Raw genomic sequence first — 17,898 nt, forward strand, 5'->3', positions numbered from 1 at the left:
GGAAGAGAGCTTTTGGGACGATATAAAGCTTGCTCTGCCTCGCAACGACGATGGGAGCAGAATTGTGATCACGACCCGAAATAGTTCGATCCCAGATCGCTGTAAAAATTCGCCTAAAGATCTCGTTCGACAAATCAGACCGTGGCCTCAAACACCGGCTTTCGAGCTGTTCTGCAAAAAGGCTTTTTGGACTGAATTTCAAGGCAGTTGCCCCGATAAGCTGTTGAAAGTTTCTATGGAGATTGTTAGTAAATGCCAAGGTTTGCCTCTTGTTATCTCAGCCATTGTTGGGTTATTGGCAACGAAAGAGAAGACAACCTTTGAATAGGAAAAAGTTATTTGTGATCTTAATTCCAAGATCAGAATGAGCTCTAAGCTGACCCGAGTTCACAAAATCCTTTCCCTCAGCTATGATGATCTGCCTCATTCCTTGAGACCATGTCTCATGTACATTTTTCTATATCCATAGGATTATTCAATTGTTGACGAACGACTTTACCGGTTGTGGATCGCAGAAGGTTTTGTGAAGGCCAATAGAGACAAAAGCTCGGAAGAGGTCGCCGGGGAATACATGGGCGAGTTTGTCAGAAGAAACCTGGTCTCACTCGACCTATTCGAATCGATCGGAGAAGGTAATTTTTTTTGCGTCCACGATTTGATGCATGACGTGATCCTATCTAGGGCCGAAGATGTGAGCTTTTGTCAAATCTGGGATCCAAAAGCGTCGAAATTCAGAGGCAAAGGTCGCCGGTTGATTATCTCCGGCAACGCTAAGAAAACCTTGGAAATTGTAGAAACCTTTGGGACTCGAACTCTTATCCTCTCCCACATTGTCGGGGATCAATTGACAGCCTCTTTCATGGCTTCTTTGTTTGAAAAGTTCAAGCTGTTGGATCTTTAATCCAACATGTTGGATCCTTAATCCAACGTTGGGCTTATATGTTAAATAATTATGTGTTGTGAATTGTCAATAAAGATGACCAGTTAAAAGTGATCTAATTTTGTGTACGGTTATTGGGCTTTAATGTATCTAACAGGTTGTGGGCCTTTAATGTGTAGACTTATTATGAGCTTCTATTTCAGTGATGCGTTTAAATAGGAAGCCCACTAGGGTAACATAGGGTTTCCCTATAAATACGGCTGGTCCCCAGATCACACATAACATTCTGGTCATTCCTGATATCCCGTCGTCAGAGTGAGCCAGAGAGAACTGAAGAGACTCTCAAATAAATACGTGTTGATCTGTAAGACCAACCGTCATGGATTCATCAAGTATGCTTCCGCTATTTTTTTATGGTTTTCTTATTTATTCAACATGATTTGGTCATGAAATTAGGTGATGGATTTCACCCGTGATATTCGGATCTAACAATTGGTATCAGAGTCAATCATGTTTGAATATTTAAGAATTTCTTTTGGTTTTCTGTTTTCGGATATTTTTTATGCTATCGGTTCTCTTTGCTTTAGGTTTGAGGGTTTTTTTTTAAATAAAATCGTTATTGCCCTCTGTTTTGTTTCTGTTTTGTTTGGCATATTGTTCATCAGCTCTCTTATATAAAATCGTGCTTTATGATTAAGGTTCTTTTTCCTTTTTAATTTGTTGGGCATTGGTATTGAAAATTCCTTTTGTCAGACCATTATGGTTTTCTTATGCGTTATATGGATTCATAACAATGGTATATATGAAAATTCCTTTTGTCAGACCACTATGAAAATTCTTTTTTTTTTTTGTTTTATTAGGCAGACTTTTTATATGGATTCATAACAATGGTATATATAAAAATTCCTTTTGTCAGACCACTATGAAAATTCTTTTTTTTTTGTTTTGTTTTATTAGGCAGACTTTGCCTGCGTAAAAGGATACGTATATACATGCATATTTCTTCTTTTTTTTTTCTTCCGAGTATATATATGTGTATGTGCATATACATGTACATCAGTTTCTTTTGAATATATATACACAGACTCATGTTTATAAGTTTTGCAATTGTTTGTTTTGCTTATGTATCAATTGTATTATAGTTCATCATTAATACTATTGACGGCATTAGGACTTGCATTAGTTTTCTTTATTTTTTCATATACTGAAATCCTAATGGGCTTTGATTATTTAAGTTGTGGGTTCAGCCCACATAAAAAAAAATATATATATATATATATATATTGGTATTTTTTGGTATGTATATATTTTAAAATAAATTAATTGAAGCAACATGTCACCAAAGTGGCCTCTCTTGTGGAAACTTATTTATTTTAAAGTATAAAAGGTTTTGTACATGTAATTTTTGCGAATATTTATCGGCCCAAAGGAAGGTAAGTGTTTAACTTGATTGCATGTATGTTTGCGCTAATAAATACGTGATGATTCTTCGGTTTTACATGTAAATAGTAGATCGGTCCAAAGGAAGATTTGTTATTTGATATGTTCATTATTATCAGTATTTGATTAGTGCACCAAGATATCACTTACAAGTCATTATTCTTGTCCAAAGACATAATATTGATGGAGTGCACAGTATCTTGAGATGGGTTTTACCATATTTGAATTTGAATTTTGAGTTTCGGTTTAGGTTTTTTTTCTCTGAACTTGTTTGTTTATTTGTTTATTGTTCTTTGTATCAGTTACGACTCCTGGAAATATTTCTGCCAACATCAATTCAATTCCTTTGCTGAATGGCTCCAACTTTAAGTCATGGAAGGAGAACTTGTTGATTGCTCTCAGGGTCATGGATCTTGACCTGGCGATTCGAACTGAAGCTCCTCCGGCACTTACGGACAAGAGTACCTCTGATGACAAGAAGGAGATGGAAAAGTGGGAGAGATCGAATCGCATGTGCATGATGATCATGAAGAAAGCCATTCCAGAAGCATTCAGGGGCACAATGTCCGATACTATCAAAACCGCTATGGCGTTCCTTGCTGATATTAAGAAAATGTTTGTCAAGAACGAAAAGTCTGAAATTGGTACGCTCTTGACAAGTCTGATTTCAATGAAGTATAAGGGTAAAGGCAATATCAGGGAGTACATACTAGAGATGTCTCATCTTGCTTCAAAGCTTAAAGCACTTAAGCTTGAACTCTCTGAGGACTTGCTAGTGCATCTAGTTCTGATATCTCTTCCAACACAATTTGGCCAGTTTAAGGTGAGCTACAATTGTCAGAAAGAGACTTGGTCTCTTAATGAGCTAATCTCATACTGTGTTCAGGAAGAGGAAATGTTGCAGCAAGATAAGATAGAAAGTGTTCACCTAACCTCATTCTCTAAGAGCGGGGACAAGGGAAAGAAAAGAAAGAAGGATAAGGAAGTTGCGAATACAGTACCTCAGAAGAAACATCAAAAGCAACCAGATAACCCTGAAGAGACTGGTTGTTTCTCCTGTCGAGCTGAAGGGCATGTAAAGAAGTATTGTGCTAATTATCACGCTTGGCGTGCTAAGAAAGGTATGCTTTTTAATTTGGTTTATTCTGAGGTTAATTTAACTTCGGTACCTAAGAACACTTGGTGGATGGATTCTGGTGCAACCACTCACATCAGTGTGTCTATGAAAGGTTGCCTCCATTGCCGAAAGCCAAATGATGTTGAAAGATACATCTATGTGGGCGATGGCAAGAAGGTTGAAGTTGAAGCAATTGGAAAATTTAGATTATTGTTGAAGACTGGATTTTATTTGGATCTTGATGAAACTTTTGTGGTACCGTCTTTTAGACGGAATTTGATTTCTGTTTCTTGTTTGGAAAAATGTGGTTATTCTTGTTCATTTGAGAATGGAAAATTTAGTTTGTTTCACAGTTCAAATATGGTTGGTTCCGGTTCTTTATCAGGATATGATAATTTATATTCCATTGAGATAAATGCTTCATTTAATGAATCCTTGTATTTAAGTACTCGAGGTGTAAAGAGAAAATTAACTAACGAGAATTCGGCCGCGTTATGGCACAAACGATTAGGTCACATCTCTCAAAGGAGAATAGAGAGACTTGTGTCATACGAAATTCTAGATCCCTTAGATTTCACAGACTTCAATATCTGCGTAAATTGCATAAAGGGAAAATAAACCAATAAAAGGAGATTTGAAGTCAACAGGACTTCGGATGTAACGCCTAATTAAACTACGATGGAATCTATTACTAATAATATTTATTATTATTATTATTATCGTTATTAATTTGTTTTGCAGTGAAATATCCACCGACGCGCTCCAGCGATTATAAAGTGTCCAAATTAATTCATGGTGACTAATTATGCTTATAAATAAAATTTTAATTTTAATAGATATGTGTATATATATTATGTCTATACATGTGTGCATATAATATTATAACTTCTTTTACTTACATAACATTTTTTTTTACATAATTCAAAATTTTCTTAAATGATTTTTTTTCTCTTCTCCGAGGTGTAATGTGAATGTACTTGATAGTTGTCAATAGTTGGTTTCTCAAACACTACTCTCAATAATATTCTTCCTTGCTAGTTCGGTAAAAAATGTTAGAGGAAATTATGGTGTTGAAATGTTGACAAATTTATACACATATTCATACTGATTTGAGTTCTCAATTCTTCCGTGGCCATAAATATTTGACAAAAGTATACATCTGTACACACTAGCCTCTTTATCTATAGGCCACGTTACACTTTGCATGATATATATATATATATATATATATATATATGCATACATTGGTATATATATAAATGCATATAGAAAGTTTTGGACGAATAAAGCTTCTCTCCATAATCTCTACTGTTTTTCTCTCTTTTCCACTGAAGTAAATATTGGTAAATACACTCACTTTCTTCTCCTTATTTATTTTGATATCATCTCATGCACGCTACTCAAGTGGCCACTATATACCACATTTTCTTTATTTCTCTCTTTCTATGTATTTGCATATAGTACTATATATCAACGGAGACAATAATTTAGATAGCATATATATATATATATATAAATAAATTTTTGAATAAGAGTTATTTTGTAGTCTGTTTGATTATATACACGATTTGTTTTTCTATATTCAAAAGTATTTTATTTTTGGTACTGTTTAGTCTAAATACTAATTTGATTCCATAAAGTTGCAAACATGTGATTTATAATTATATTAGGTGGAATTATTTATAAAGTCATACATATTTTATAATTATGTTACTAATAACAAAAGATACAATAATGATAGAAAATTTCGGGGCACATATATCGTGAGCGGTCGGAGGAGACTTTCACGTTATTAACATCTATCGAGGTAAGTAAACCTTACTTACTTGCATTAGTTAATAGATTTAATTTATGTATGATTATGTGTTTGTGTGAGTTATCTATTATATACTTGATTGATTGATATATGTCATGATAGAATATTACATATGGAATTTAGGTCTCAAGCATAGCATATCATGATAAAGTGTTCAAAACTCATGAATCCAAAGTTTTTAAGGAATAAAGGAATAAAACATTCATAATGATTTGAAAATGGTTTTCATAATGTAAAAGGTGTGTATTTATGTCTGGAGGGAGCAATGACAAGGGGCGCGGAGGATCGACGTACCCACCGACTGAAAATGTTTTTAATGAAATGAATGACTATGCTAGGGAAGGTCCCTTATTTTTCTATTCATGATGGGGACAATGAGCCCGTTTTGGCGGGAGTATTGAGTGGTGTACGATTCCATGGTTTAATTCGTACCCTTCTCCCTCTAGCATAGAACAATGGATCCAATAAAGGTTTAACAGGTTCTTTAACCATGGTCCATTGGTACCAAAAGCGTAGGCACACACCGAGCGCTCGAATCAAAGAGAAAGATTTAAATAGACGAAATGAAAAAAAATAGAGTTATAGGTTTCATTATCATGTCATCATTTACGTGCATGAGGTTTACTTACTGAGCTTTATAGCTCACCCCTTTTTCCCAATTCTTTTTCAGGAGACGAGTAGTTGGTTACTGAACGAAGACGATGAGACGACTTACGATGTGGCTAGTGGCAAATATATATAATTAGTTACCTATTTTAGTACTAATTATGACCTTCTAATTTTTATCTACGCTTGTGTTCAATTTCCGCACTCACTCTACTATGTTTGAGGATGTATAATTATTGTCTTTTTATTTTCTAGACTTCTAATAGTTGAATATTACCATTTGAAAAAAAGAAAGTATTTATGTTTTTGCAAAAAATTATGATATTGAGTTTTAAACGGTATTTTGAGTTTTATTAATCTATTAAATAAAAGTACGCGCTACATCGGACGTCTTAGAACTTATTCATACAGACATTTGTGGACCTTTTTCAACATCTGCTTGGAATGGTCAGCAATATTTTATAACGTTCATAGACGATTTTTCAAGATATGGCTACATATATCTCATTCATGAAAAGTCACAGTCACTAGACGTGTTCAAGAAGTTCAAAGCTGAAGTTGAAAATCAACTTAGCAAAAGAATTAAAAGCGTCAGATCTGATCGTGGTGGTGAGTACTACGGTAGATATGACGGTTCAGGTGAACAACGTCCAGGACCGTTTGCTAAATTCCTAAAGGAATGCGGTATCGTCCCACAGTACACTATGCCGGGTTCGCCCACTATGAACAGTGTTGCTGAAAGACGAAACATAATGCTTAAAGACATGATAAGAAGTATGATTTGTCATTCTACTTTACCTGAATCGCTCTGGGGAGAAGCACTAAAGACTGCAGCATATATCCTTAACAGGGTTCCAACTAAGGCAGCGAGCATAACCCCTTACGAACTTTGGATGGGCAAGAAGCCTAGTCTAAAACATATGCACGTTTGGGGATGTCCAGCTGAGGCGAGGCCTTATAAGCCTAACGAAAAGAAACTGGACTCAAAGACTGTGAGCTGCTATTTTGTTGGATACTCTGAGAGATCCCGGGGGTACAAGTTTTATGATCCCACAATCAGGTCAATTTTCGAGACAGGAAATGCTCAATTCTTTGAGGATGTCGAGTTTGCAAGGGGAGATACAGTAAGAAATTTTTTCTTGGAAGAGGAATATGTTAATATTCCCATAGGTGGTATTGACAATGATCATGACTTAACTCCTGACATTGTTCAAGACCCAATTCAAGACAATATTAGGGAACCCCGTGCTCAACAAATTGTTCCAGAAGAACAAACTCTACCACCTCAAGAACATATGCCATTAAGAAGATCCACCAGAGAAAGAAGAAGTGCAATACCAAATGATTATGTTGTATTTCTTCAAGAACATGAGGATGTACATTGGAGTGAACGAAGATGATCCTATCAACTTTCATCAAGCCATGAAAAGTTCTGATTCTCAAATGTGGATCGATGCCATGAATGAAGAGATGAAATCCATGAAGGATAATGACGTCTGGGACCTTGTACCATTACCAGAAGGTGCGAAACCCATTGGTAGCAAATTGATATTTAAGACCAAAAGGGATTCGAAAGATGATGTGGAAAGGTACAAAGCTCGTCTTGTTGCAAAAGGTTTCACACAGAAAGAAGGCATCGACTATAAAGAGACTTTCTCTCCGGTTTCCACGAAAGACTCTTTTAGAATTATAATGGCATTAGTGGCGCATTTTGATCTTGAGTTACATCAGATGGATGTGAAGACTGCGTTCCTCAATGGTGGCATCGAGAAAACGATCTATATGGTGCAACCAGAAAATTATGTGTCCAAAGACGCAAATGATTTGGTCTGCAAACTTAAAAAATCCATATATGGACTCAAACAAGCATCTCGGCAATGGTATTTCAAATTTCACCAAGCGATTATTTCGTTCAGTTTTGAAATGAACTTGGTGGATGAATGTATATATCATAAGTTCTATGAGAGTAGGTGTATTTTTCTGGTTTTATATGTTGATGAAATTTTGCTTGCCAGCAACGATATAGGCTTATTGCACGAAACCAAGAGATTTCTAGCTAAGACTTTTGAGATGAAAGATCTTGGTGATGCCTCTTTTGTATTAGGAATCCAGATATTTCGAGATCGCTCTCGGGGGATTCTTGGATTATCACAAAAGAGCTATATCGAAATGGTTCTAAAAAGATATGGCATGCAGGAATGTAAACCAGGTGATACCCCTGTGGCTAAGGGAGACAAATTCAGTCTCAATCAATGCCCTAAGAATGACTTTGAAGAAAATGAAATGCAAAGGTTCCCTGTGCTTCGGCTGTAGGAAGTCTGATGTATGCTCAGGTTTGTACGCGTTCAGACATCGCGTACATTACAGGAATGTTGGGCAGATACTTAAGCAACCCAGGTATGGACCATTGGAAAGCAGCTAAACGGGCCCTTCGATACTTACAAAGAACAAAAGACTACATGCTCACATATCGAAGGTCGGATCAGATCGAGATCATCGGGTATACTGACTCTGATTTTGCCGGATGCCAAGACATTATGAAATCTACATCGGGCTACATTTACTTGCTAGCTGGAGGCGCTATCTCCTGGAAGAGTGCTAAACAGTCAGTTATAGCAGCGGCGGAATTTGTAGCTTGTTATGAGGCGTCCAATCAGGGGATATGGTTGCGGAATTTTGTCACTGGGCTGCGCATAGTAGATGGTATTGAAAGACCACTCCGGTTATTTTGTGACAATAAATCTGCCGTACTATATTCCAACAACAACAGGAGCTCTACGAAGTCGAAGCACATCGACATCAAGTTCTTAGTTATGAAAGAAAGAATTCAGAGTAGACTGTTGTCTATCGAGCACATCAATACAAACTCCATGATTGCAGATCCATTTACTAAGGGACTACCACCCAAAGTGTTTCACGAGCACACTGCTCATATGGGTGTTATTTCAGCTCATGATATTCAGTTCTAGTAGGAGTTTATTGTTTTGTTATTTTTAGTGCTTTTATGTTATAGACATGTTTGGTTTTATTTATGATTATTGAGGTTTTCTGCAGAAATTAAGTTTTGGTTTATTTAGACTCTGTTTTTCTAGTATATGGTTTGATCTCACTAAGGTTTAAGGAGGACCAAATGGAAATAGGCATGTTGAGGTCACATAACATGAAATTTCCATACTACACATCCACTTCATGATTCATGTCGTTCATTTGTATCGATATACGTGACCATTGATGGGTATAACTACGATAGATGTAGCGAATGCCGCTTTGATCCTATGTTGATATGGTTGATGGACCGGATTGGTTATGAGATACATATTGATAATGACAGTAAAGTTGAGCTCTTTCGGTTATTTTTGCGATACATAATCATAAGGTTAAACATATAGCTCAAGTGGGAGATTGTTGGATCTTTAATCCAACATGTTGGATCATTAATTCAATGTTGGGCTTATATGTTAAATAATTATGTGTTGTGAACTGTCAATAAAGATTGCCCGTTAAAAGTGATCTAATTTGGTGTACGGTTATTGGGCTTTAATGTATCTAAGAGGTTGTGGGCCTTTAATGTGTAGATTTATTATGGGCTTCTATTTCAGTGATGGGTTGAAATAGGAAGCCCACTAAGGTAACCTAGGGTTTCCCTATAAATACGGCTGGTCCCCAGGTCACACGTAACATTCTGGTCATTCCTGATATCCCGTCGTCAGAGTGAGCCAGAGAGAACTGAATGGACTCTCAAAGAAATACGTGTTGATCTAGAAGACCAACCGTCATGGATTCATCAAGTACGCTTCCGTTATTGGTTTTATGGTTTCTTATTTATTCAACGTGATTTGGTCATGGAATTAGGTGATGGATTTCACCCGTGATATTCGGATCTAACACAAGCTTCTTGAGGTATTGTACTTCGAAAGCTCACGGATCGAAACTCTGCCGAAAGAGCTTGGAAAAATGTTGTTCTTGAAGTAATTAAGCTTGAGGAAGACGAATGTCAAGTCACTTCCCAAATCCATCAGTAAGCTGCAAAAGCTTTACTCGTTGGACGTTAGAGAGACACCGATAACGGAGCTGCCAAAAGAGATTAACGAGCTTAGAAATCTCCAACACCTATTGGCGTACAGTTACAACCAAACACTACAACAAAAACTGGCAACAGCCGCGACAAAAGTCGTGGCTGTTTCTATCAAAGTCGTGGCTGTTGGTCCTTCAGCCGCGACAACAGCGACGACAAAAGTCGTGGCTGTTGCTCCGTTGCTGTTGACCAACAGCCACGACTTGTCGTGGCTAAAATCAGCCGCGACTAGTCGTGGCTGTTGTCGCGGCTGATTTCGACCACATTATTTTGCCGGGAAACCTTTTTCCCGCCAATTATTCCCGCCAAATTTTTTCCCGCCATGTTTTCCAGCCATTTCCCACCATTTTTTCCCGCGTAATTTTTCCCGCCAATTTTTAAATGTTTCAAATGTAAAATAATTACACAAATAAAATCTTATTAACCAAAATAATATATTTCATTCATATGATGAATTCATGATTATAGTTATAAAATATCTCATACTAATAAACTAAAATACAATACTAAAATAAAATAACGCTCGCAACGTTACTAAACCAAAATATAACATACTATCAAAGTAAAGTAAATCACTACTCGTATTGAGTTCCCAAAGCAGACCGACCAGTTCTCTTCTTAGCTCTCTTCCGTGCTACAGTAGGCGCACTCCCAGAGCCAGATCCTTCTTCAGCTCGCTGTGGACGTGAAACCGAAGGCGGGGTCGTCTGTGCCGGAGGGGGTGCTTGAGATGGCTGGGTCCTCAATGTCGGTGTGCTCTCAGAGTCTGGTTTTCCCTCAAGTGGTTGTTGACGTGGGACTGGAGGCGGAGTCCTCTGTGCTGACGGAGATGGCTGGGCTGGCATGTCTGCTTGAGTAGGTTGCGTCTGAGTGCTACTAGTGGGGCTACAAGAAGGCTTCGGAGGTAACCTCGAGGGCCTTCAAACACTCTCGGCCTTGGAAGCCTGTCCCGACGGAGTCCCTCTCATGGGAGAGTTAAAGAAGCTGGAGAGGCTGACGTGGCTCGACATCGTGGGGTTGACCGCGGAGCTGAGCGGCGCTCTCTGCACCGTCATCGGGAAAATGAACCGACTCCAACGGTTGAGTTTGTCGTCGATCAGCGAGGCAGAGCCCTTGTCTCTGCAACACGTGTCATCACCGCCTCTTGGTCTCCGCGACCTCGTGTTGATCGGCCACCTCGAGAGGCTTCCGGACTCGATCTCTGAGCTCCAGAGCCTCCGCGGATTGGCATTGTTATCATCGAGGCTGACCGGCGATGCGATCGAGGAGCTGAAGGGCTTGCCTGGCTTGGAGAGCCTTCGCTTGGGGACAGACGCGTACGAGGGAGAGAAGTTGCGTTTCGAGGAGGGTGGGTTTCGAAGTTTGAAGACGCTGATAATATTGAAGGAGTTGTGGAATCTGAGGGCGGTGAAGATTGAGAGCGGAGCTTTAACCGTCCTCGAGCGCCTTGAGATACGTGAATGTCTGGTCCTTCAAGAGGTTCCTTCGGTCCAACACCTGAAAAACCTCTACCATACGCTGTTAAATGGAAAACTTATCATCTGATTCTTGTCTCTAATTTGTTATTTGCTTATTTGTTTACGGTTTTTCATTTGAACAAACTTATGGTGGATTACTCTGTTTTACTCGAGATTTTTGTACGTACTGTTGCTTGGATTTTGAATAACTGTATAATTTATCAATGAAAAAGAAAAGGGAAAATATCAAGTATCCCTTTTGTTTAATCGAAATACGAGATTTATCCCTTCGATTTTTAGAAATATCATACATATCCCTTCAGTTTAATATAAATGACATATACCCCCTAAAAATGTTATATTAAAAATATCACCATTTTCGTTTATTTATTACAAAAAAAAAAATTGAATTCTCCAAAATATACCATTAATAAAATAATTTTTTATTTTCTATTCTATATACAAAAAAATTAAATTAAAAAATTTCTTTATAAAAAGTTAAAGATTTTTTTTATAAAGAGAGATTTTGATTTTTTTCAATAAAATAGTAAATAAATATTTATTCTATTAAGGGTATTTTGGGGAGTTCAAAATGTATCTTGTAAAAAATAAACGAAAATTGTGATATTTGTAATATAACATTTTTTTAGAGTAGGTATATGTTATTTATATTAAACTGAAGGGATATGTCTGATATTTCTATAAATCGAAGAGATAAATCTCGCATTTCGATTAAACACAGGGATACTGTTGATATTTTCCAAAAAGAAAAATATACACATAAAAATGTTGATTTTATTTATTTATTAATTTAATTGCATTATAGTTATTGTACCCTGATAATAAAAGCCTGGTAATATCAGATATCTGGTTTGATAAATTCTCTCTTGTAGTATATTAATCCAATCTGTTCATGACTTAGTCGACACAACTTTCTTGCAGTATTAACCGTGAAAAAAAATCAAGAGAGATCAATATTAATCTTACCGGTAAGTCATGCCACGGTAACTCTTGCCACACAACTAACATTTCCATCTAGCAGAGTACGCCTTTTGATGATCCCGCAGATGAAGAAAATTGCGGTGGAGCACAGTGATTCGTCGAGCTCCTTCACCGTCCTCGATGGAAACCCCTCAGGCAAAACATCATCGAATTCTTGTTTTTTAAAAAGAAAAAGCCTTCATGGAGAGAGGGCGTGGTTGTTAAGGAAGTGTGGCATATGGGCCCGACGTCGAGAGACGCGTCGCCTTTATGGAAGGCGAGACGGCGGCAGATTTTTAACGGTACTAACTTTGGCGCTGCAGACGACGATGACGATTACGACCATTGCGACAGTAGATTTTAAATTTGAGATTTTTTTTTATGAAATACTATTATTCAAGATGAAATCTGATGAAATTCATATCTATTTACGATGATTTAAAATGATATTCGATGATTTTAGATTATTTCAGAGAATTTCCAATAATTTAATATGATTTCTCATATGATTTAAGATAGAAAAATGGACTAAAAGAGCATTTTGACTTTTGAGTAAAAAAAATCTAATTTATGATATTTTGCAACTATAAAATCTAAGTTCAATATTTCTTCATTTTGTAGGCCAGAAATTTCTCTAAATAAATGGGTTCTCTTGTCTTGCCATTTATAAATAATTTAAAAATAAAAACAACATATAAAACAAAACAAAGTTACAAAATCAAACATTTGACGCTCTATAAAATTGAAGGCCGTTGATACTTGATAGGCTGGCGAGGAATTTTCGTCTGCTAAGTGTTGCTAGAGGGCTATGCAAAGTTGATACATTATCCAGGCAGTAAAAAAATGTAGACCCAGAACACGGCAACTTAGTCGTTGCACACAGAAATTTGTAATGGAATTTCGTTTTAGATGTTAGTTGTAATTAAATGCTCTGCAACGGCAAGCGAGTCAAAGAAAAACAAAGTTTGGTGGTCAATTTGATCAAACAATGGAAGCGTTCCTAGTTCCCGAGATCAAGAAATCGGCAGATCTGATGATCGAAGAAGTAAAATCGCTGAAAGGAATAAGTGGAGAGGTTGAGAGCCTGAAGGAGGAGCTGGAGATAATCCAACCTCTGCTCAAAGACGCTGAAGCCATGTCGGAGAAAGGAGAGACAAGCCACGCCGTGAAAGCGTGGGTCAACCAGATCCGTGTTCAAGCTTGCGTTGGAGATTGGGGCCATAAAGCGGTCATTGCTCGACATCAAAGGCCGGGGTATGGGATACGGCTTGAGACCGTTGGATCTGGCCGGGCCGAGTTTGGACTTGGCCGGCGAAGATCACGTTGACCCTCGGGTGGAGTCACTCTTCGTGGAGGACGAGGACTTCATCGGAATCGAGTCTGTGAGAGATGAGGTCATCGAAAAGCCAGTGAAAGGTCCGTCGGAGTCTGTGGTGATATCACTTGTGGGCGAAGGCGGCGTTGGGAAGACCACTCTCGCCAAGAATGTGTTCGACGACAGAGCCGTGATACGACACTTCGAATCTGCCCGTGCATGGGTCATGGTGTCTCAGCCGTACAATCAAAGGCGGAGCCAGGTGGGGGCCAGGGTGGGCCAATGCCCCCTCAATTTTTGAAAATTATTTTTTAGACCCAAATTTTTATATTTTTTTTTATAATTTTACCCCTAAATTTTACTAATAATTATGTTTTTGACCCAAATTTATAAGTTTTTTTTTAATAATGCCCCTCCTCAAAAATATTTCTCAAATTTGTCCCCCTTAATTGAAATCCTGGCTCCGCCACTGCGTACAATGCGAAGAAGATTCTGGAGACTCTCGTAGAAAAGCTTCACGTGGGACAGCAAGGAGAAGGCAACACCATGGAAGATTTGATCGGACGATTAAGGAACCATCTGCGAACTAAGACGTACGTCATTGTTTTCGACGATGTGTGGGAACAGAGCTTTTGGGACGAAATAAAGCATGCTCTGCCTCACAACAACAATGAAGGGAGCAGAATCGTAATCACGACCAGGAACAGTTCGATCGCTGATCACTGTAAGAACTCGCCTCGCGATCTTGTTCGACACATCAGACCTTGGCCTCAAACGCTGGCTTTCGAGCTGTTCTGCAAAAAGGCTTTTGGGACCGAGTTTCCAGGCGTTTGCCCCAAAGAGCTGTTGGAATCTTCCATGGAGATCGTTAGTAAATGCCAAGGCCTGCCTCTTGTTATCTCAGCCATCGCTGGGCTGTTGGCAACGAAAGAGAAGACGGTCTTTGAATGGGAAAGAGTTCTTCGCGATCTTAACTCCAAGGTCGGAGTGAGCTCCGAGCTAACCCGAGTTCACAAAATTCTGTCCCTCAGTTATGATCATCTGCGTCAAACCCTTAGACCATGTTTCACGTACATTTGTCTCTTTCCGGAGGATTACTCAATCTCGGAGAAAAGCCTGTACCGATTGTGGATTGCAGAAGGTTTTGTGAAGGTGAAAGGAGACAAAAGCTCGGAAGAGGTCGCCAAAGAATACATGGCCGAGATTGTCAGAAGAAACTTGGTCTTGCTCGACCAATTTCAAACGATTAAAGCAGGAGGTTTTTCTTTCGCGTCCACGATTTGATGCGCGACGTGATCTTATCGAGGACTGAAGATCTGAGATATTTTAAAATCTGGGATGCAAAAGCTTCAAAATTCAGAGGCAATGGTCGCCGTTTGGTTATCTCTGGCGATGCTAAGAAAGCCTTAAAAAACGCAGAAACCTCTGGGACTCGAACTCTTTTCTTGTCCCACGCCTCCGACGATCACTTGACAGACTCTTTCATGGCGTCTTTGATTCAAAAGTTCAAGCTTCTTGAGGTATTGAATTTTGAAAGCTCGCATATCGAAACTCTCCCGGAAGAGCTTGGAAAAATGATATTGTTAAAGTACTTGAGCCTTAGGAAGACGAACGTCAAGTCACTGCCCAAATCCATCGGCAAGCTGCGAAACTTGTACTCATTGGACATCAGAGAAACACTAATAACAGAACTTCCAAAAGAGATCAACGAGCTCAGAAATCTCCAACACATATTGGCGTACAGTTTCAACCAAAACTACAAAACAATCTTCGATTACGTCATCGGAGTGAGGCTACAAGAAGGCTTCAGAGGTAACCTTGCATACCTTCAAACTTTCACGGCCGTGGAAGCTTCTCCCGGCCAAATGAAAGAGTTGGAGAAGCTTGAGAGGCTGAGGATACTCTCCATCGAGGGGTTGACCGCTGATCTGACCCTTGCTCTCTGCACCGTCATCGAGAAACTGAACTGCCTCCAAGACTTAGGTTTAATTGCAGCCAACGAGGCGGAACCCTTATCTCTGCGACACGTGTCATCCCCTCCTCTTGGGCTCCGCCTGCTCATGTTGACCGGCCGGCTGGAGAGGCTTCCGGGCTGGATCTCCGATCTCAAGAGCCTCTGCAGACTGTCGTTGTTCTCATCGAGGCTGACAGGAGAGGCCATCGAGGCGTTGAAGGGCTTGCCCAGCTTGGAGAGACTTCGCATGGAATACGACGCTTACGAGGGAGAGGAGTTGCGTTTCGAGGAGGGCGGGTTTCGGAGACTCAAGTCACTGATATTGAACAAGTTGGGGAATCTAAGGGCTGTGAAGATTGAGAGAGGAGCTTTGGTCATCCTCGAACATCTTTTGATACAGACTTGCCCGGTGCTTCAAGAGGTCCCTTCGCTCCAACACATGAAAAATCTCAACTATGCGAAGGTGAACGGAAAACTTATCATCTGAGTACTATCTCCAGTTACTTATTTGCTCATTTGTCGGCGGCTTCACAGTTCTTAAACGAACAAGTGGTGGATTAGTCTTTTTTACTTGAAAGATTGTTGTACTTGGGTAATGTCACTTAAATTTTGAATAATTGTATACTTCATCAGCTTAAAAGTAAAATATACATGATTAAATGTTGATTTTTTATTTTATATAAATTTAGCTGCATTATAGTTATTGTAGTACTGCCATGATAATTAAATACTAGTAATAATAGATATCAGGTTTGATAAATTCTCTCTTGTAATATATTTACAACTTTCTTGCAGTATTGAATCATCTTGCTCTAAAACCAGGCAATTACGTCGGTCATTTTCACTTAAAAATCAAATGAGTTTAAATAAAATAATACATTTTTAAATAAAGATTTCGAAATATGCTTTGATCTGGGACCGAACCGAAGTGCTCACAGAAGGTCTGCCTCTTGTTATCGCTGCCATAGCTGGGTTATTGGCAACATAAGAGAAGACGGTCTTTGAATGGGAAAAAGTTCTTCTTCATGATCTTAATCCCAAGGTCGGAATGAGCTCTGAGCTGATCCGAGTTCACAAAATCCTTTACTTAAGTTATCATGATCTGCCTCACTCCCTGAAACCGCTCAATTGTCAAGCGATGCAACATATGATGGCGACATTATGACAACCGAACTTAGGAATGTATATGAGGGAACTTGGCACAAATTTGTATCCCTCTCAGTTTTACCACGATGTCGGTATTCAATGGGCTATTTATGGCAGTCTGTGGTTGTTCAATAGAGCACAACTACTAATCGCTCGGTTGAAGGAGAGCGAAAATCCGAGAATGGTCTTGATGAAAAAACTCAAGACATCTGGATTCAACTTCCAGCCAAAGTTCTCACGTTTGTATATCTTGCCTCAGAATAGACGCGAGAACTCACGTCTAATTCCTTTAGATGGGAAGTTTTAGGCGTAAGGTGAGTCGATTTGCCTCTATTCTCAAGTCTAAATAATTTTCATAGGCGAATTTCTTCTTCTTGTATGAGCACAAAAGTTCTTGCGTCTAAAGCCCCTGTATATTGTAGTGATTGATCATTTAGATGTCATTAATGTCTTTTTAGATGGTAATTTCTTTGAAGATGCTTACATGGATTTGCCTTTGGTTTATACACCTCAAAGGGAGCTCAAAGCATCATAAGGGAAATTAGTTTGCATGCTCAGCAAATCAGTATATAGTCTCTAGCAACCCTGTAGACAATGAAATATCTATCAAGTTCACTCAAGCCATCCTCAAATCTGGTTTGTGTTCATTCCAGAGCTAATTATACATTATCCACGTAAGGATCTGGTTAGAACTTTGCGATTGAGCTTTTTATATGCTGATAATATAGTTGTAGCAGTTGTTGATGATATATGAAGTTAAAAAAAATTCTTAGCTCTTAACTTCAAGCTCAAAGATCACTCATTATTCACCAAAAGGTCTGGTTAGAAGAACCTTTTGTGGTTGTGCTTATATATGTTGACGATCTAATTGTTTCTAGGCAAAATCAGTTGGTCATGTACGACGGTAACTAATTTATAAGCTCACTTCAAGCTCAAGGATTTTTGGTAGTTTGAACTATTTTATTAGTCTCAAGAATGACAGGTCTACAGCTGAGATTTATGCCACTTGTCCAGACACTCATCGACTAATCAAAGGCATTTGTGGGTTTCATTGGTGACTCACAAAAATTAGACCACAATGTCTCGTTTCTCAGTTGAAACCAATTATCAA

The 17,898-nt window shown here is 38.6% G+C and overlaps 2 protein-coding genes and 1 long non-coding RNA gene across 3 annotated transcripts; all 3 read left to right on the forward strand.

Annotated features, from left to right (window-relative positions):
• Window positions 1-4,704: 4,704 nt before the first annotated feature.
• Window positions 4,705-6,080, forward strand: LOC149381626 (uncharacterized). Its single transcript, XR_016293929.1, has 3 exons — window positions 4,705-4,780; window positions 5,179-5,244; window positions 5,924-6,080. It is a non-coding gene; the product is annotated as an uncharacterized LOC149381626 (long non-coding RNA).
• An 8,153-nt stretch (window positions 6,081-14,233) lies between these two features.
• LOC149381627 (toMV resistant protein Tm-2 netted virescent-like) lies at window positions 14,234-14,971 on the forward strand. Its single transcript, XM_089601405.1, has one exon. The coding sequence runs from the start codon at window positions 14,234-14,236 to the stop codon at window positions 14,969-14,971; it is 738 nt and encodes a 245-aa protein (XP_089457531.1).
• On the forward strand, window positions 14,473-16,479 carry LOC149381628 (disease resistance protein RPM1-like). The gene is made up of 2 exons (XM_089601707.1): window positions 14,473-16,104; window positions 16,437-16,479. The coding sequence occupies exons 1-2, from the start codon at window positions 14,971-14,973 to the stop codon at window positions 16,440-16,442; spliced, it is 1,140 nt and encodes a 379-aa protein (XP_089457833.1). The 5' UTR covers window positions 14,473-14,970; the 3' UTR covers window positions 16,443-16,479.
• Window positions 16,480-17,898: the final 1,419 nt, after the last annotated feature.

Source organism: Urtica dioica, chromosome 11 (assembly GCF_054948205.1).
Source record: "Urtica dioica subsp. dioica isolate 48M chromosome 11, U.dioica_male_clone48M_v1_H2, whole genome shotgun sequence".
Lineage (NCBI taxonomy): Eukaryota > Viridiplantae > Streptophyta > Magnoliopsida > Rosales > Urticaceae > Urtica > Urtica dioica.

Coding starts and splice junctions, on each gene's coding strand:
- LOC149381628 (XM_089601707.1), top strand. CDS start 14,971: ATGCGCGACGTGATCTTATCGAGGACTGAAGATCTGAGATATTTTAAA.
- LOC149381627 (XM_089601405.1), top strand. CDS start 14,234: ATGGAAGATTTGATCGGACGATTAAGGAACCATCTGCGAACTAAGACG.